Source organism: Schistocerca nitens, chromosome 11, assembly GCF_023898315.1.
Source record: "Schistocerca nitens isolate TAMUIC-IGC-003100 chromosome 11, iqSchNite1.1, whole genome shotgun sequence".
Lineage (NCBI taxonomy): Eukaryota > Metazoa > Arthropoda > Insecta > Orthoptera > Acrididae > Schistocerca > Schistocerca nitens.
In genome coordinates, this window is record NC_064624.1 from 109,553,928 (window position 1) to 109,575,692 (window position 21,765).

Consider the following 21,765-nt stretch of genomic DNA (forward strand, 5'->3'; position numbering starts at 1 on the left):
GGCATCAGTCTGACACAGCAAAGATATCATATTGTTGCAACTGGCATGCGATTAGAAACACATCCTAACTGCAGGTTCATACAGACTTGATTGCGGCTCATACAAGAATAAAAAGTACTGTGTGAGGGCAAAGAAGTGAACAGTGACACTGTGTTCCAGAATCCCTCACAGTGGGACGAGTTCAGGCGGATGAGGAGGCCACAGCCGAGGATCTGGGCGCCCTGCTGGACGCTGGGGACGGCGCTGTGGTGACTCTGCTGGCCGGAGACACGCGGCTCGTGGCTCACAGGGCTGTCTTAGCCGCCAGGAGTCCCGTGTTTGCGGACATGGTCCGTCGCGTCACTGTAGAGGGCAGCAGGAGCCAGCTCGTACTCTCGGACACAGAGGGTCCTGTGCTGCGCCAGGTGCTGGCATACCTCTACACCCTGCAGGTGCCTCAGCTGCCCAGCATGGCCCCACAGCTGCTGGTCGCCGCCGACGTATACGGCCTGTCGTTACTGAAAGAACACTGCGAGCAACAGGTGGCCGCCCAGCTTTCTGTCGAGACTGCAGCAGCCGCAGGTGTTCTCGCGATTAGGCACTCTGCCAACAGGCTGAAGCAGGCCGCCGTCGCCTTCATAAAGGCCCACTTGCTCCATGTGGTGGCAACGCAGGGCTGGGCTGAGGCTGTAGTCAACGACCCACAAACTGTTGTGGAGTTGACTCACCTGATTGCAGAGACACCAACAGACACCAGGTAGGCCACTCATCTACGTTTCACAGCTCTGAGTGTGTGTACTGCCAAGTATAAAACGTCCTCCACTAAGTTTAATTAGATGTGCCTGCACATTAAAATTGATATCCATTTTCTGGTATACACTATGTGATCAAAGTATCCGGACGTCTGGCTGAATAATACTTGTAATTTCGTGGTGCCCTCTATCGGTAATGCTCGAATTCAATATGGTGTTGGCCCACCCTTAACGTTGATGACAGCTTACTCTCTCGTTCGATCAAGTGCTGGAAGGTATCTTGGGGAATTGCAGCCCACTCTTCACAGACTGCTGCTCTGAGGAGAGGTACCGATGTCGTTCAGCGAGGCCTGGCACGAAGTCGGCTTTCCAAAGTATCCCAAAGGTGTTCAATGGGATTTAGGTCAGGACTGTGTGAAGCCCAGTCCATTATAGGGATGTTATTGTCGTGTAAACACTGCGCTATAGGCTGCGCATTATGAACAGGTTCTTGAAAGTGTTGGAAGATGCAAACGCTATTCCCAAATTGCTCTTCAACAGTGGAAAGAAAGAAGGTACATAAAACATCAATGTAGGCCTGTGCTGTGACAATACGTCCACATCATGAAACCAGCGCCTCCGAATTTTACTGTTGTCACTACACACGCTGAAAGAAGACATTCATGGGGCATTCGCCATACCCACACCCTGCCATCGGATCGCCAGATTGTGTACCGTGATTAGTCACTCCACACAACGTTTTTCTACTGTTCAATCGTCCAATACTTACGCTCCTTACACCGAGCGAGGTGTCATTTGATACACTCCTGGAAATGGAAAAAAGAACACATTGACACCGGTGTGTCAGATCCACCATACTTGCTCCGGACACTGCGAGAGGGCTGTACAAGCAATGATCACACGCACGGCACAGCGGACACACCAGGAACCGCGGTGTTGGCCGTCGAATGGCGCTAGCTGCGCAGCATTTGTGCACCGCCGCCGTCAGTGTCAGCCAGTTTGCCGTGGCATACGGAGCTCCATCGCAGTCTTTAACACTGGTAGCATGCCGCGACAGCGTGGACGTGAACCGTATGTGCAGTTGACGGACTTTGAGCGAGGGCGTATAGTGGGCATGCGGGAGGCCGGGTGGACGTACCGCCGAATTGCTCAACACGTGGGGCGTGAGGTCTCCACAGTACATCGATGTTGTCGCCAGTGGTCGGCGGAAGGTGCACGTGCCCGTCGACCTGGGACCGGACCGCAGCGACGCACGGATGCACGCCAAGACCGTAGGATCCTACGTAGTGCCGTAGGGGACCGCACCGCCACTTCCCAGCAAATTAGGGACACTGTTGCTCCTGGGGTATCGGCGAGGACCATTCGCAACCGTCTCCATGAAGCTGGGCTACGGTCCCGCACACCGTTAGGCCGTCTTCCGCTCACGCCCCAACATCGTGCAGCCCGCCTCCAGTGGTGTCGCGACAGGCGTGAATGGAGGGACGAATGGAGACGTGTCGTCTTCAGCGATGAGAGTCGCTTCTGCCTTGGTGCCAATGATGGTCGTATGCGTGTTTGGCGCCGTGCAGGTGAGCGCCACAATCAGGACTGCATACGACCGAGGCACACAGGGCCAACACCCGGCATCATGGTGTGGGGAGCGATCTCCTGCACTGGCCGTACACCACTGGTGATCGTCGAGGGGACACTGAATAGTGCACGGTACATCCAAACCGTCATCGAACCCATCGTTCTACCATTCCTAGACCGGCAAGGGAACTTGCTGTTCCAACAGGACAATGCACGTCCGCATGTATCTCGTGCCACCCAACGTGCTCTAGAAGGTGTAAGTCAACTACCCTGGCCAGCAAGATCTCCGGATCTGTCCCCCATTGAGCATGTTTGGGACTGGATGAAGCGTCGTCTCACGCGGTCTGCACGTCCAGCACGAACGCTGGTCCAACTGAGGCGCCAGGTGGAAATGGCATGGCAAGCCGTTCCACAGGACTACATCCAGCATCTCTACGATCGTCTCCATGGGAGAATAGCAGTCTGCATTGCTGCGAAAGGTGGATATACACTGTACTAGTGCCGACATTGTGCATGCTCTGTTGCCTGTGTCTATGTGCCTGTGGTTCTGTCAGTGTGATCATGTGATGTATCTGACCCCAGGAATGTGTCAATAAAGTTTCCCCTTCCTGGGACAATGAATTCACGGTGTTCTTATTTCAATTTCCAGGAGTGTATTTACCAACGTGATATGTGATTTAAGAGCAGCTGCTTGACCGTCAAATCCAAGTTATCTCACCTCCCACCTAATTGTGACAGTACTTGCAGTGGATCCTGATGAAGTTTCGATTTCCCATGCGATGGTCTAGATAGATGTCTGCCTATTCCACATTAAGACCTTCTTCAACTGTCGGCAGTCTGTCAGTCAACAGACGTAGTTGGCCTGTACGCGTTTGTGTTGCATATGTCCGTTCACGTTTCCACTGCGTTATCACTTCGGAAACAGTGACCTATGGATATTTAGGAGTGTTGAAACCTCGCTTACAGATGTATGACACAAGTGACACATCAATCACCTGACCACATTCGAAGTCGTTGAGTTCCGCAGAGTGCCCCTTTCTGCTCTTTCACGATGTGTAGTGACCACTGATGTCGCTGATATGGAGTACCTCGCAGTATGTGGCAGCACAAGGCACCTAATATGGAAAACGAATGTTTTTGGGGGTGTCGAGATGCCTTTGGTCAGATAGTGTATGTTAGCGTTGTTACCATTGGACTGTCACACACTAACTGAATAGCATGTTGAAATGCTCTCAAAGAACACGCAAGCACAATGTAAGCAAATATAAAGAAACTGTACTTAGCAACTAAGCAGGATAAATGCCTCAAACAAGTGCCGATCTGGAACATTTCAAAATTCGGTATCTCGTAAACGACTCGTGCAACAAACACCACTGGCATTCTGATTTACGCTACTTTTAGTCTGTTAATGTCAACAGGAGTTGTTCTATTCAAAAACGTGTATCTTTGCGCAAAAATACGATTCCTAGGTATTAAAACAATCTATTGATTGGCTAACAATACTGATACGCCTGCTAAACCCGCTGGGCAGAACAGGTAATAAGATTGTGGAAAGGGCCAAGGGTTGAAGTCAGTTACTGATTCCAACTGTCATTCATTCTACATTAATAACCTGTACAACTAAAATGGCACATAGCCGAATCTTTACCGAATGTAACTCTTTCATAGCTAAAGGCCTCCAACAAGAAATCTTAACAGGATAAAATCCAATTAAGAAAACAATAAAATAATTCAGAAACAACATACGCAATGTGCAATACAAATGGCTGAGGGCCACAATTAAATTCGAAAATTTCAGAATATATTGGCATAGACCTTTAAAGGAAGAAGGCGAACAAGAAACCTTACAAAAACCAAAAATTCAGTTTAGATGGCAATAAAATAATTTAAAACCCCCAAAAAAGCAACATATGCAAGGTGCAAAAGAAATGGCTCAGGCACACAAATTTCATAACTTCAGAATATATTATCATAGACGTTTAAAGGCAGAAAGCCAGCATGTTTAACAACAAAAAAACTTACAAACCAGCAAGATAAAAATCCAGTTAAGATAGCAACAAAATAATTTAAAGGGGCAACATATGCAAGGTGCAGTACCAATGGCTGAGGGCCACAATTAAACTTCAAAATTTTAAATTATATAACATTAATCTTTAAAGGCAGAAGGCTGCAGTGTTTAAGCTTGAAAGATAAATTTAAAAATTAATTTTGCAAAATTTTAAGAAAACAAAACAAATAACCATAAGCCTAAAATTTAAAATAACTGACAACAGATAATTAAAAACCGGTGGCACTCAGATGGCCTCCAGAGAGGTCGGTCTGCCCTCGTTCACTTAGGTGAGACGCGTGGTGAGCACAACTATACTTGATCCATTGGAACCCCACCAGGGGACAGCCACGGACCGACCGACACAACGACTTGCTTCCCGTCAATGAGTACATGAGAACTCAAACCGGCAATGTTACAAACGGGAAAATCGACAGTGGAGTATGTAGTAGCTGTCAAAATTACACACCATGTTGGACTGTGACAACAGGTGAGGAAAGAACGCTGCCTGAAATTACGATAGTGGCCAGGCAGGTAACCAGAACACTAATGGCCACAAGACAGAAAATTCCACTGGTGCGCTCAAATCGTAGCCCACCAAAGTAGTTAATTGCACCGCATGCCAGCTAACTCTCAGCAGTAGAACCATTCGATGTTGCTCATCGGAAAACCTCCCCAACAGCAAACCATCGAAGCGAACCACCACAACATAAATTGACGTGGCTTGGGTAGTTGGAACCGCTACTCAACCTTGACGTCCTGGGTCGGTGAACCACGAAGCACGTAGCGATCAGACAGCTCCACACCCGCTCCGACACTCGCCAGGGGCTGCCAGCGGCCCCAGAAGACTGCACCGCATGGATATACCTTCCCTCGTCTGCAACAACCAACCGACTCACTCCAGACCACCTTGGAATGCCGACAACATCTAAAATATTTGTCAGAGGAAATAACGCCACTACACACACAACCTGACAAACACTTGCACGAAGACCTGAACGATACCCAACGGTAACTAAGCACACAGGAAGACAAATCGGGAGTCGATGCACAATTCCACAGCCGACTCATGAACGACTGGCGAGCCAAAACGCGTCATCTGGTAGGACGACCGACCGACGATAGACCATTCATTGCCCGGCTCAAGTGATGCGTGGCGGCATTTGGTCGGGCGAGCCATGTCGACGCAAACCTTACTGCTGCTCCAACCCGACTGCACTAATGCCGCATTGCAACCCTCGACTGGCATGACTGGACTGCGCTCCAGACGCGTTCCAACTGACTGGCAGACCCAAACTCCCGTCACGAACTCCAGAGCCGAACAGCTTACGACAGACAACAACCGGGAAGTAACAGCAGTCGAGCAAAGGTACTACGAGAGTGGGTATATCGATACATGCTGCTAACGCCGCTCACGGTCAGGCAAAACAACAACTCAGTGACTACCGTAGTGAGGTGGAAGTTCGTTAAAAACAGCGAGAATATGAGCCATGCACGGCTCAAATACGAACCCCGGACTACCAATCCACTGTATAAAAACAGCAATTTTTTTTTTCGAAACTGAGATTCCAACCCGGATGATAAAAGTACGCTCGAATAGCAGAAGTTGTTAAGGCCATTGGTCGCATATAGTGGGAAATCCAGGTTCAGGTCCTAGTCTGGCGCAGATTTTCATATGTCACCAATAAATTGTAGAGCTGAAATCTCATCGTATTTTCTATTGCGAACACATTTCTTATGTTTTGTAGATCTGTGAAATGCAGCAGTGTCCGTTCGACACGCATCCTTGTCTGAAGGATATGCCATAGAAGGCTCTTAAGCGCAAACATGTTAAGTAGTATTTACATGCCCAGGAAAAGGCCGCACTAAAAATGAGTAAGTTTCTTCCTGTGTTACAGTGATCGTTCTACAGCAAGACATGGAAACTGATGGTGATGTTTGCAGGTTTGGGTCGATCAATGAAGCATGCACGCATAGAGGAAGTGGGAAACTCGGTTTCAAGTGCAGGTCCATCAAGCTTCTTACGTCACCAGTAAACTGTACAGTGAGAGTGTCACAGTATTCTCTATTGTGGATACGTTTCTTGTACTTCAAGCAGCTGTAGGACACAGCTGTACCTGTTTCTTCAAACATGCATGCATGTCTGCAGGCCATTGCATAGTAGACGCTTAAACATAGACAATGGAAATAGCAATAGCATTTTCTGATGACTCACGATGCTTTAGTTGAATTCTCCAAACAGTTTCATCAAAACTCTGCACAGAACAGAGTTTGTTAACAGATGCATGTCTGCAGGTCATTGCATAGTAGACCCTTAAACATAGACACTGGAAATAGCAATAGCATTTTCTGATGGCTCACGATGCTTTCGTTGAATTCTCCCAACAGTTTCATCAAATCTCTGCACAGAACAGAGTTTGTTAACAGATGCATGTCTGCAGGCCATTGCATAGTAGACCCTTAATCATAGACACTGGAAATAGCAATAGCATTTTCTGACGGCTCACGATGCTTTCGTTGAATTCTCCCAACAGTTTCATCAAATCTCTGCACAGAACAGAGTTTGTTAACAGATGCATGTCTGCAGGCCATTGCATAGTAGACCCTTAATCATAGACACTGGAAATAGCAATAGCATTTTCTGATGGCTCACGATGCTTTCGTTGAATTCTCCCAACAGTTTCATCAAATCTCTGCACAGAACAGAGTTTGTTAACAGATGCATGTCTGCAGGTCATTGCACAGTAGACCCTTAAACATAGACACTGGAAATAGCAATAGCATTTTCTGATGGCTCACGATGCTTTCGTTGAATTCTCCCAACAGTTTCATCAAATCTCTGCACAGAACAGAGTTTGTTAACAGATGCATGTCTGCAGGCCATTGCATAGTAGACCCTTAATCATAGACACTGGAAATAGCAATAGCATTTTCTGATGGCTCATGATGCTTTCATTGAATTCTCCCAACAGTTTCATCAAATCTCTGCACAGAACAGAGTTTGTTAACAGATGCATGTCTGCAGGTCATTGCATAGTAGACCCTTAAACATAGACACTGGAAATAGCAATAGCATTTTCTGATGGCTCACGATGCTTTCGTTTAATTCTCCCAACAGTTTCATCAAATCTCTGCACAGAACAGAGTTTGTTAACAGATGCATGTCTGCAGGCCATTGCATAGTAGACCCTTAATCATAGACACTGGAAATAGCAATAGCATTTTCTGATGGCTCACGATGCTTTAGTTGAATTCTCCCAACAGTTTCATCAAATCTCTGCACAGAATAGAGTTTGTTAACAGATGCATGTCTGCAGGCCATTGCATAGTAGACCCTTAAACATAGACACTGGAAATAGCAATAGCATTTTCTGATGGCTCACGATGCTTTCGTTGAATTCTCCCAACAGTTTCATCAAATCTCTGCACAGAACAGAGTTTGTTAACAGATGCATGTCTGCAGGCCATTGCATAGTAGACCCTTAAGCATAGACACTGGAAATAGCAATAGCATTTTCTGATGGCTCACGATGCTTTCGTTGAATTCTCCCAACAGTTTCATCAAATCTCGGCACAGAACAGTGTTTGTTAGCAGATAGGTTAGCCCGCAAAAATCATGCAATAGATAAGATTTTTATAACTTCAGGAATTATTTAGGTCCTATTTGCAGTCGTCACTTCTATTAAATTGCATGTGTACAACAATCTATTATTTACGTCATCATATGTTTAAAGAACAAGGAAAATGAGCTGTGGACACTGCAGGTGCCATTCTAGTGATGGACACAATGGTGGGCGGCTCAGATCAGAGTTAGACGCAGTGACATGTACTGTTGGTACCTAGCGCAATTAGTTCAGTGTAACCTTTGTACTCGTTTGCTGTCTACCCCGCTACTGACAATGTGGTACCTAAAAATCGCGCTATGATGTATAAAGTGAAAGTGAAGAAGCGGAGCAAGTCAGTCGCTCCTTACCTGAACCAGAGAAACATCTGCACTATGTGATCAAAAGTATCCGGACATGCCCCAAAACATACGTTTTTCATATTAGGTGCATTGCGCTGCCATCTACTGCCAGGTACTCCATATCAGCGACCTCAGTAGTCATTAGACTTCATGAGAGAGCGCAATGGAGCGCTAGGAGGAACTCACGGATTTCGAACGTGGTCAGGTGATTGGGTGTCACGTGTATCATACGTCTGTACGCGATATTTTCACACTCCTAAACATCCCTAGGTCATTGTTTCCGATGTGATAGTGAAGTTGAATCGTGAAGGGACACGTACAGCACAAAAGCGTACAGGCCAACTACGTCTGTTGACTGACAGACTGCCGACAGTTGAAGAAGGTCTTAATGTGGAATAGGCAGACATCTATCTAGACCATCGCATGGGAAATCGAAACTTCATCAGGATCCACTGCAAGTACTGTCACAATTAGGTGGGAGGTGAGATAACTTGGATTTGACGGTCAAGCAGCTGCTCTTAAATCACATATCACGTTGGTAAATGCCAAATGACACCCCGCTCGGTGTAAGGAGCCTAAGTATTGGACTATTGAACAGTAGAAAAACGTTGTGTGGAGTGACTAATCACGGTACACAATCTGGCGATCCGATGGCAGGGTGTGGGTATGGCGAATGCCCCATGAATGTCTTCTTTCAGCGTGTGTAGTGACAACAGTGAAATTCGGAGGCGCTGGTTTAATGATGTGGACGTATTTGTCATGGAGGTTTTGCGTGGCACTATCACAGCACAGGCCTACATTGATGTTTTATGTACTTTCTTTCCACTGTTGAAGAGCAATTTGGGAATGGCGTTTGCATCTTTCAACACTTTCAAGAACCTGTTCATAATGCGCAGCCTATAGCGGAGTGTTTACACGGCAATAACCTCGTCTGTTTGACGTTTTATGTGTGTTGTGTATCTCCCTTTTACTTTCTACATACATATGAGGGATTCAGTGACCATTTCTGTTACAAAACTTTGTTCATTCTAATCATGTAGTCGAAGGGAATTAGAAGTAACTTTTGTGAAGTATAGTATGCTTGAAGGAAATTGGTGTCGTTCTCAGTCGGAGCATATATGGAACACTTCTCTTGAAGAAGGTAAAAACAAAAAATGGTTCAAATGGCTCTGAGTGCTATGGGACTTAACATCAGTGGTCATCAATCCCCTAGAACTTAGAACTACTTAATCCTAACTAACCTAAGGACATCACACACATCCATGCCCGAGGCAGGATTCGAACCTGCGACCGTAGCAGTCCCGCGGTTCCGGACTGTGCGCCTAGAACCACTAGACCACCGCGGCCGGCAGGATTCAAATCTGTGACTGTAGTGGTCGTGTGGTTCCAGACCGAAGCGCCTAGAACCGCATGGCCACACTGGCCGGCAAAGAAGGTCATGTTAGAACGTTAACACCGCATGAACACCTCACAAGAAAGGAGACCGGGTTCCACAACAGCACTGCCACTTCAGGCCGTTCTGCATAACGCTCTGTCTTCCTTCACATTTCCTTCCCACTTCTACTGTGTTGTTTCTCATGATATTGCCCTACTTCGGTGCACTCCCTTGTGCAACAACAATGAAAGGCACTCTTATGTGCGAAAACTCCGTACTTGCCTCTTAGAGGCTGTCAAATATCTACTGACCAATCTTCGCTTAATTTTCGATGCGGCTTTAGTAAAGGTTAGTCCTGCAGTGTTCTGTTCTGATAGATCTTAGGATTTTCCATATATGGCCTGTTCCAATTACATGTCCATCCCTAACTACGTCAATATGAAAGATATTTTTAGATCCTTCTTTTCTTTGTTATGAACATTTCAAATAATAAATACTTACTACAATGCTTCTCACTATCTTTCTTTCTTTCATTTGCTTGTGCCTTCGTCCTGCAGGTATGCAGGGTCAGCATGGTTAATCGGATTTGGCAATGTTAGATTAAGGGGTGGCCGGATGCCCTTCCCTGTACCCCCCTGGACAGAATTAGTGTACCCCACCTGTCTGCGACTAGTGTAGTCCGTGGAATAATGCGAAAGTGTTCAGAGGTCTGCGAGCCATGTAACTGAGGCGGGACGTGAGGACCAGCCCGGTATTCACCAAGGGGGATGTGGAAAAGAGCCTAAAAACCACATCTGTCGTCGTTAGTTCGCCAGGCGGATTCGATCCGGGGCCGGCACGCCTACCCGAGTCCATGAAGCAGCGCATTAGCGCTCTCAGCTAATGTGGCGGGTCTACAATCCTTCTGACCAGTAATTATTATAAATTACTTTTATTTTTAGAAATATCTGAATATTTATGCACTACTTACTGAGTTGCTTGAAAAACTGGATTTCTTATCCTTCAGACAATAATCCTTACACTGAATGACATTTATTTTTATTGTTATAGAACTGTATTCTATAATTATAAGCGAAAATTAATGTTTGAAAGAAAATGCTTATCGCCACAGCTAGCTTTGCAAGATGCCCATTATCCACACATTAAATATGTAATTTTATCTGAATCATTTAGAGGCAAAGTTGGGAAATGCAGTTCCTAACTTAAATAGGATGCATGTCACTAGGCCTAACCCTTATCTTCTTCATTGCCTCAAGCTATGTACACTGTTGCATTGTAGCTATTCACCTGCTTACAATGACAACCAGTTCACACACAGTTATCCATCCATGTCACATGCATATACATGAAGCCTCTCTTGTTATGTCAATGGTATATTCATTGCCCCTCATGAGAAATCACAAACGTTAACCAACAGAAACACTCACACACCTAACACAACTACAGCTGTCAAAACTAGAAACTGCCACATCTTCAGTAACGTAGTTCTCACTCATTTGATGCATGGATTTCCAAACAGTTACAGCCATTAAACACCGCTGTTACATGTAGCATGGTTCACAAAACTCTTGAATTGCTTCTTGTCTTTTACCATTACAACACTTGCTTCATATGCACCAATTGTAAATTCCATGTCATCCAAACACCATCTACAATTAATAAACACTGATATAACAGACACACACACACACAGAGAGATACACACTCACACACACACACACACACACACACACACACACACACACACACACGTTCATTGACTTCAGTGCCGACCTTTCAGTTTCCAGACATTTGCTTGTATCTTCTCTTTAGTTGGAGAACACTCAATGGACTTTCTACGTAAAAGCATGATTTCATGAGCCTTCACATAGATATATTTCGTGCATAGCCTTATGTAATCTCTTTCTCGTGGTTTTCACTCATATTGAATCCATGACATCCAATAATCACAGTCTGATAAATATGATTACACTGAACACAGTAACGAATCTAAATTCTTAATTTCAGTAGGTATATATATATATATATATATATATATATATATATATATATATATATATATATATAATTGATGTGTCTGCTTATTTTACTGATCATACCCATAGGCTCATTCATCCTTCCAATCAGGTTGTATTCAACATTCACCTGTTTCGTGTGAGTGCTCATTGGTGTCAAATACATCTATTGATCTATTGGCTGATGTTTCAATTCTGTAATAAAGTTTTTAATGGAAGCCAAATTTTTACTGCAGTTCCTTCGTAATATGACAAATACGACAAAACGTTTTTCTCTGAATTTCCTTCACTGGTTATTTCAGAAGCGTCTGTCATCATATTTACTATATGTTCCCCCCACAGCCTGGTCTGAAGCATTTTACCTACAAACACCATCTGATAGACATAATAGCATATTAAGTACATGTAAGAGTTACTGCATTTCTAATATCTGTGTGATTGTTGTTTGGTATGTTAAGCTGCTGGTATGAGGAACTCAGGAGAAGCAGCGTGTAAACTGATTGTCTCACTAGTAAGTCATTTATCTTAGTGAATTAGTGGACCTGCTGTTGTCTTTGGCTGTATTTGTCCCATTATCTGTGGATGGGCAGATGGCGTCTGGTCTCTGTGTGAATACACGTATCCAAGCAGTCTACATCTGCATAGCGTGCCAGCCACTGGACACAACAGGACCACCACCAGCATACAAAAAAATGGCTCTGAGCACTATGGGACTTAACATCTATGGTCATCAGTCCCCTAGAACTTAGAACTACTTAAACCTAACTAACCTAAGGACATCACACAACACCCAGCCATCACGAGGCAGAGAAAATCCCTGACCCCGCCGGGAATCGAACCCGGGAACCCGGGCGTGGGAAGCGAGAACGCTACCGCACGACCACGAGATGCGGGCCCACCAGCATACAGCCACACAGCGAGCACAGCAACTACTGCCAGACACTCGTCACAATTGCGCAGACCACAGGTCCCCACTCAACCCCCGCACAAGATGGTACAACCGTCTCTTTCATGTCCTGAGTTCTGCCACTACATAACCATATATGTAAACAAATTAGAGGGGGTGGCGTTAGCGAAGTGTGATGATGAAAAATTATTTTAGTTTCTAAAAGCAGAGGTTGTGATGGTTAACAGTAAACTTATTGTTTTAATCGATGTCGCCATCCTTCTTTGGATTCAGTGAGGAAATGGCGTTCAATTTACAGATTTAATGTAAGGACTTTGAATCTCCATGTATTCATCTGCACTGACTGTGTAGATTATTTTCATACCAAATGTTTGCTCAGTGTAGTAGTATGGGGAATGTTTGCTAAGCTAAGTTCTTTTCCAAAGTTACTGTATATATTAGCCCGCCCAGTTGGCTGTGTGGTCTAACGCACGGCTTTCTGGGTGGGAAGGAGCGCCTGGTCTCCGGTACGAATCCGCCCGACGGATCTGTGACGAGGTCCGGTGAACTGGTCAGTCTGTGGATGGTTTTTAGGCGGTTTTCCATCTGCCTCGGCGAATGCGGGCTGGTTTCCCTTATTCCGCCTCAGTTACACTATGTCGGTGATTGCTGTGCAAACAAGTTCTCCACGTACGAATACACCACCATTACTCTACCACGCAAACATAGGGGTTACACTCGTCTGGTGTGAGACGTTCCCTGGGGGGTGCACCAGGGCTCGAACCGCACAATAACCTTGGGTTCGGTGTGGGGTGGCGGAGGGGTGCAGTGGACTGCGGTAGTCGTCGTGGGGTTTTAGACCACTGCGGCTGTGGTGGGAATGGAGCCTCTCCTTCGTTTCTAGATCCCCAGTTAACATACAATACAATGCAATACAATACTGAATATATTGATGCAGTGGATAGAGTTTCTAGTTTCATTGTTGGTTAGATATCTCCCAAATTAATCCTGAAGGGAATGGAAGTGGAAGCAGGTCGATGGTGCATTGCTATACGAGTAACATACATGAACATAAATTTATGAGGTTTATCAGCAGCAGAAGAGAATGGTAGAGTCTGTAGACAGTGAAGCAGGTAAGACTGGAAAGATAACCTCCATCTAAGACTATGATGTAGAGTCTATCTTTAAGTATACAGTGCCTCAACAAGAACCGAAGTATCCAGAATGGCTGACGAAATGAAATGATTCTTCACAGGTTGAGACAGTACGTAACATTATTTCCGTGGTTGAAAAATCGGGTCAAATTTACACAGAATGTTTTGTGTTCGTTTGTGGCATATTATCGCACAAGATGCATAGAATTCGTTGCTTCAACCTTAAACAACGTCACCAGGGCAACATATACACAGTGAAGGGTGCTGCAACAAATATGACACCAGTGGCTCAGGACAGCAATCTCTTAGTGCTGGTAGTGAAGAATATCATCACAGGCATTATCTACCAACTGCTGTAATGGAAGCCATCAAACCTATGTTCAGAGACTTGCAAATGAAAACTTATTGAAGAAATGTCTTCTTGGTGGTACCCAAAACCGAAATCAAAATTTTAAACAATGTGTATAGGAAAGAGTCATAAAAACCATATTTTGCGGGAATAAATGCTATTGGTGTTTATGATCCAATTTCGTGTTTTAATGATGGTGCGAAGAGCAGGAAATACGTTTTAGAGAAATTGAGAATGAAGCCAGGAGGGAACTCCATGAAAGCTTTCTATGCAATGGACAGAGAGAGAGTGTAGTGAAACAAATAAATTATTTTTGGGGATGAGAGAAGAGTGTATCACAGAAATGTGAAAAGAAAGAAAACTGGTTTAGGAAAATTGAAAAGGACCTTCTTATGGAGGTGGGCAGCTGTAAATGAATAACAAATACAAGGAGAAACGTTAACTGCCATATTCTGCAAAACAAAGATTTCTGTACTTGGGTACATATAACATCCAAAATAAATATCCCATTACTTTCTAACCTGGTATGTTTATTAAACACAAATTCTTTAGGGCAAAATTCTAGAGTTTTTCAAATCTATTAAAAATTATGGCAATAACTGAAATATTTAACTACAAAATTTAAATTGTTTCTAAAGACGAGTCCGCATCTCGTGGTCGTGCGGTAGCGTTCTCGCTTCCCACGCCCGGGTTCCCGGGTTCGATTCCCGGCGGGGTCAGGGATTTTCACTGCCTCGTGATGACTGGGTGTTGTGTGTTGTCCTTAGGTTAGCTAGGTTTAAGTAGTTCTAAGTTCTAGGGGACTGATGACCATAGATGTTAAGTCCCATAGTGCTCAGAGCCATTTGAACCATTTCTAAAGACGAAGTTCAAAATGAAACACCTAATTAATTTTTTCATGAATTAAATACATTTTTTAGTTTCATACACCTATAACTGGTTTGTATGGCGTGCGAAATTCATCGAAGTATCTCTCATGCTTATGAAGGGAAGTGTACCTATAGCAATAAATGCAGCCAACAGTAAGTGAAAAAAATTATGAAATGTCACATAGAAAAAAAATTATTTTGTTATGTTTTTGAACTTCCACTGTTAGGAGTGTGAATCTGGAACTTCTTGCTCGTGCTGACACATCTTCACGAATTTATTGGTAAAAGTATAGACAGTGAAATTTGAAGTGTCCTGTGGTGCCTCACCTGCTCCACGTCTGCCCATTTGACGTTCAACCCCCCTTAACACACGAGCTACAAACACCATCTCATGACGGCAGTAACACATTAAGTGCATTGAAGGGGAACTGTCATTCCAGTTCCTTTGTGATTTATGCTGTTGTGCTTTGAAACTATGTCAACACATAGCGGTCATAAACACAATTGTTGAACTTCGTACGAGCCTTATATTTATGCTTTATTTTGTACCAAATACTGTGTAATATTCTAGGCTACAGGTATAAGAAAATTAGGAGCAGCAGTGTGTAAACTGATTATCTGAATTCTGAGTGATTCATCTTAGTGGGCTCGCTACTGTAGTTGCGAGTGTGTTTTCCATTATCTGTGTGTGGACAGTACCTCAGCAGTACTGTCTGTGGTAATCTGACCACTGTGGACTCGATGTGGAAACCCTTCTCGAAGCAGTGTTCCTTCTGTGCAGCACGCCAAGCGCTGGAGAGAGCAGGACCGGCCCCTCCTCGCAGCCGCACAGTGGCCACAGCGACGACGGCGGGGGGCCAGCCACAGCTGTGCCCCCCACCTCTCCCCAGGCCACTCCACAGCCTGATGACGCTGCCGTCTCTCTGCTGCGGTGAGTTCCGTCACTTCTTGTGCAGACTGTCCACAATCAAAGTCCGACATGTTGGGGAGATAGCCTAGTGTTAAAGTAAAGAAATGGAATGTCGCTGATTCCTGTTTTTGACAAAGCAGAAGTTATAGTTCTCGTTTAAAGTTACTGCTTTTATAAACTGTGACGTTCGACGAGGCAAGGATGCAAGGGATTCTCTGCACTCTTCTACAGGTTTGCAACTTGTCGTATTTTCAGTTCCTAACACAACTGAGCAGCTGAATGAAATTACTTGTTGTAAGATGCGATAATACTGAATACATCCCCAAAGATAGCAAATGTGTTGGTGTCTTAGAGGCAGTTTCCGTTTTCAGGGATTGTTTCCTATCTTATGAATTAATTCTGTAGGGGCTAGATCTTGATTGTTGCTTATGACTAGCAATCACCTTCACTATTAGGATGCATCACCACACGACCAGGACTTTCTGAAACTTGCATTGTCTTGCATTTCCACGATTACTCTCCCTACACTGTAACGAGATATTCTCTCACTGGGTCTGTGGGAACGCCTGAGCCGTGTATGGCTCGTGTTTCATGCCATTTATTCCATGTCATCTTCTATTACATTACTCCCGCCTCGTTTACTTATTCTACTTACTAGCGTCACTAACTTCCTACCTTACTTGTCCGTGAGCGACAGCAGCAGCGCTTTCGATACGTGCACTGTCGTACCATCTCTGGAGCGACCGACAGTATTTCCGTGTCGTCGTGTGTCTGGTAGTCAATGAGGGTGATCGGACCTGGAGCGGTTGGAGTTGCAACGCGGCAGAAGTGCGGTAGAAACGTAGGTGCAGTCAGATACTGAGCCTCAGGGAGGTCCGCGCAGCTAGTACCAGCGTTCGGTCGGTCACCTCATCGACGAGGTGTATTTTCTGTCGGTTCCTTCCTGTGCAGAGATGTCGGTTGTGATCCCTCTGCATGGCTGGGTCCGAGCCAGTGTCTCTGGGACGTCGACCATCCGAAGAAAGTCGGCTGAGTTGGAGACGGACCAGCAATGCAGTCGGCACGCAGCAGCAATGAAGTCGGGGAAGGAGCGCCAGTAGTCGCAGTCCGCTCGTGACACAGGATGAACTGTTTGACGGACGGAGATAGGAGCGGGACTACCGCTGGTCGTCTCATCGGCCGACATATATTTGGTCTTTTCACCGCTTCTGGGCCTCATCACTGGTTCATCTTGCTGGATGTGGTTCGGTTCCTTCTTGTGCGGAACGTCTTGGCCAGTGGGCAAGAGTTACCTCTGCATGATTGGGTCAGAGCCATTGTGCCAGGATCGCCGTGTCTCCCACTTCCCGACGGACATCGGGTTCAGTCGGTTTGGAGCTGCAGTGAGCTCCGGATAGGCAAGACTCGCCCGACCATTGCTGATACACGTGGTTTGAGTGCCAATGACCTTGGTTGGCTGCTGGTCGGTCGTGTGGTCAGACGACGTGTTTCGTCACCGACTGTCCTTCGGTTTTGTGTGTGTGTCCTCCTGTGATATGTCCTAGTTGTTCATGAGTCATTCCTTTTACGAGTGTTCGAGTTTCTTGTGGCAGTGTTTCGTGCAACACTGTGTACCTTGTGTCAGTTCGACTGAGCAATGCGTTCCCCTAGGTAGTGTTATAGGCCCTTCGCTATTCCTTATCTATATAAACGATTGTGGAGACAATCTGAGCAGCCATCTTTGGTTGCTTGCAGATGAAGCTGTGGTTTATTGACTAATAAAGTCATCAGAAGATCAAAACAAACTACAAAACGATTTAGAAAAGATATCTGAATGGTGCGAAAAGTGGCAGTTGACCCTAAATAACGAAAAGTGTGAGGTCATCCACATGAGTGCTAAAAGAAACTCGTTAAACTTCCGTTACACGATAAATCAGTCTAATCTAAAAGCCGTAAATTCAACTAAATTCCTACGTATTACAGTAAAGAACAACTTAAATTGGAAGGAACACATATAAAATGTTGTGGGGAAGGATAACGAAAGACTGCGTTTTATTGGCAGGACACTTACAAAATGTAACAGACCTACTAAGGTGACTGCCTACACTACTCTTGTCCGTCTGCTTTAAGAATACTGCTGCACGGTGTGGGATCCTTACCAGATAGGACTGACGGAGTACATTGAAAAAGTTCAAGGAAAGACAGCACGTTTTGCATTATCTCGAAATATGGGAGAGAGTGTCACAGAAATCATACACGACTTGGGCTGGAGATCATTAAAAGAAAGGCGGACGGAATCTTCTCACGAAATTCCAGTCAACAACATTCTCCTCCGATGCGAAAATATTTTGTTGACACCGACCTACATAGGGAGGAACGATCACCAAGATAAAACAAGGGAAATCAGAGCTCATACGGAAATATATAGGTGTTCATTCTTCCCACGTGCTATGCGAGATTGGAATAATGAATTGTGAAGGTGGTTCGATGAACCCTCTGCCAGGCACTTAAATGTGATTTGCAGAGTATCGATGTAGATGTAGAAGTTCTGTAATGCTGCCTGCTTACTGAAGTAGCCAGTTGATCGGCTAAGACAGAGCAGCGAGTGAATGTTTTCTTACCGAGTTGATGCGGTCCCCCACGACGTGTAGTTCCAAAGCCGTTGCGATGATCATATATGTCAGTAGTTATTGTGCCTGGGCCTATTAACACAACAATATTTGAAGACGAGTGTTAATGGTCTCTTCGCCTCGTTGGCAATTTCGTTGTAGTGTTTTTGGTCCGGTGACCGAAATCAGGTGCTTGCTTCTTCGGCTGACTGTCGGTTGGGTTGCCTTCCGATTTAGAGACTGTTGGTCAGGCTGCCTTTCTCGCCTAAACGGGCATTAGTGTTACGATCCCGGGCTAACCGTTGGAAACTTCTGAGGGCCGTTCCTTGTGTGCTACATAGTAATTTCCCTGTTTGGCTTTTAGTTATTTTGTTGATGTGCGGCCTTCAGCTGTTTTAATATTTCTTAAATTAATTTCCTTGTTTTGCCCTTTTGCATGAAATGTTTTAAGAAAAAGCTTTGTGCCTTTTAAACTGAAACTCTTCTCTAGGCCTTTAGCCGTTGAACAATTTGTTTGATATGTGGCCTTCAGCCAAGTATCAATATCACCTAAAATTAATGTTCTTACCTTGTCCTTAAGGCGTGGGATTGTTATTTTTGTATAGGGGCCTTCAGCCTAATTTTGTATGAACATTTTTAAGATACGGCCTTCTGTCTTTTAAAATTCAAACTCTTCTTTCTAGGGCTTAGGCCATTACATTATTTACTGATGTGCTTCCTTCAGCCAAGTTTCAGTATCTCTTAAATTAATGTTCTTGTCTTGCCCTTTTGCATGAAATATTTTAAGATAGCTCCTTCTGCCTTTTGATGGTAACTCTCCTTATGGTTTTATATGCAGCCTCCAGCCAAGTTTCATTTAAATTAAATTGCTAAGACCTTCAGCCTCTTTCGGTTGAGGATTTAGAAAATATTTTAGGGTGAAATCTCCAGAAGAACCTTGTCGTGACACCATCTGCATTGAGAAAATATTCTGGACAAGTTATCCTTTTGGATCCCTGGGAATGGACTGTCAAGGTGGAAGTGACCGTAGAATAAGTTACAGAGGGATAACATTCTATGACTTGGAGCTTTGAATTCCTAAGTTTAGTTTTAGTTGGAAAGCTAGGGAGTCTAAAAACGGAACTGCAAAGGCCCAGTGTAGATACAGTGGGGGTCATTGATGTGAAATAGAAGAAAGCAAAGGATTTGTCATAAGACACATTGGGGTAATATCAACAGCAAATTGTATAATGGGATTCGTTATAAATAGGAAAGCAGGAGAGTGTGTGGGCTACTGTGAACTGCTCAATGACAGCGTATTTCTCACCAGATTCGATATCAAAAATGGTTCAAATGGCTCTGAGCACTATGGGACTTAACATCTGAGATCATCAGTCCCCTAGAACTTAGAACTACTTAAACCTAACTAACCTAAGGACATCACACACATCCATGCCCGAGGCAGGAATCGAACCTGCGACCATAGCGGTCGCGCGGTTTCAAACTGAAAGAAAAGAAGACATTGTCATGGGGATTGTGGGCTTGGCACAGTGATGAGAGAGGTAAAAGTCTAATTGAATTCTGCAGTCAAATGTAAATGGTAATAACGAATACTCTGTTCAGGAATCATGTGAGGAAAAACATGCTTGGAAAAGAGCCAGAGACACTGAAGGATTCGAGCTGGATTACTTCATGGTAAGACAGAGATTCCGACATCAGATATTGGAACGTAAGGTGTACCCAGATGTACACAAAGATTTAATAATTATGAAGAGTAGAGTGCCGTTTAACAGAATCGTCCAGAAGAATCAGCATAGAAGGATGTAGCATCATGCAGCAATGAGAAATGATGAGATGCACTTGAAGTTAATGAACAGTGTGTAAATGGCGGTAAGGAATATTACAGTAGGCTATTCAATTGAAGAGAAGTGGACATCTCTAGAATGTAAAATCACAGGTGGTGGACAGATAAACACAGATAAAGGGAAGCTAACTTCGAAGAAACCTTGAGTAACTGTAGAAAGACTGCAACTGATCAACGAAATAAGAAAGCATGTAAATGTTCAGTGAAAGGCAGGAATACAGCTACATTCACTGAGGTGGCAAGAGTCGTGGGATACCTCCTAATGTCATGTCAGACCTCCTTGTGCGCAACCTCGAGCAACAACTCGAGGTGGTGGGGACCCAAGAAGTCGATGGAAGTCCCCTGTAAAAATATATTGCCAGGCTGCCTCTATAGCCATCCACAACTACGAAAGTGTTCCTGCTGCAAGATTTTGTACAAGAACTGACCTCCCTATTATGTCCAATAAATCATCGGTGGGATTCATGATGCGCATTCCGGGTGGCCAAATCATTTACACCAGTTGTCCACAATGTTCCTCAAATCAATCGTGGACAGTTGTTGCTCACGGACATTATATCGTTGTTTGAGAAAATTAAGTCAACAAATGGCTGAAAATGGTCTCCAAGTAGCCAAACATAACCATTCCCAGTCAATGATTCTTTCAGTTGGACGAGAGGACCCAGCCCATTCCACGTAAGCACAAAGCATGCCATTACAGAGCCAACACCATTTTGCACAGTCCCTTGTTGCCAACTTGGGTCCATAGCTTCGTGGGGTCTACGCCACACTTGAACATTACAATCAGCTCTCACCAACTGAATCCGAGGCTTATCTGACCAGGCCACGCTTTTCCAGTCGTCTAGCATTCAACCATTATGGTCAGGAGACCAGGAAAGGAATTTCGGGTGGTAACATACTGGTAGTGAAGTCACCGCATTGGTCATCTGTTGCCACAGCACTTAATGGCAAATTTGGCGCACTGTCCTAGTAGATACGTTCGTCGTATATTCTACATTGATTTCTGCGGTTATTTCACACAGTATTGGTTGTCTCTTAGCACCGACCACTACATGCACAAGCCGCTGCTTTTGGTCGTTACATGAAGGCTGTCAGCCACAGCATTGACTGTGATGAGAGATAATGCCTGATATTTAGTATTCTTGGCACACTCTTGACACTGTGTATCTTGCAATATTGAATTCCCTAACTATTTCCGATATGGGATGTCCTATGCATCTAGCTCCAACTACTATTTGGTGTTGAAAGTTAATCCCAACTGTGTGGCCATAATCACGACGGAAACCCGTTCTCACGAATCACCTGAGTACATATGACAGCTCTGCCAATGCACTGCACTTTTGTACCTTGTGTATGTGATACTGCCGCTGTCTGTATATGTGCACACCACTATTGAATGGCTTGTCACCTCAGTGTAGGCCATTTAGAAATGACATATGTGGGATGTGCCGCGTAGACTAGGTGA

General features: G+C 44.6%; 1 protein-coding gene across 3 annotated transcripts in view; it reads left to right on the top strand.

Moving 5' to 3' along the window:
* LOC126213580 (uncharacterized) overlaps positions 1-21,765 on the top strand; it is a 51,536-nt gene that overhangs the window by 24,008 nt on the left and 5,763 nt on the right. For 2 of the 3 annotated variants that reach the window (XM_049941428.1, XM_049941427.1), the window contains exons 4-5: positions 160-736; positions 15,741-15,890. In XM_049941428.1, the coding sequence (XP_049797385.1) occupies positions 160-736; positions 15,741-15,890 (727 nt within the window). The remainder of the gene's footprint in view (positions 1-159; positions 737-15,740; positions 15,891-21,765) is intronic. The other variant, XM_049941429.1, reaches the window with a different exon arrangement.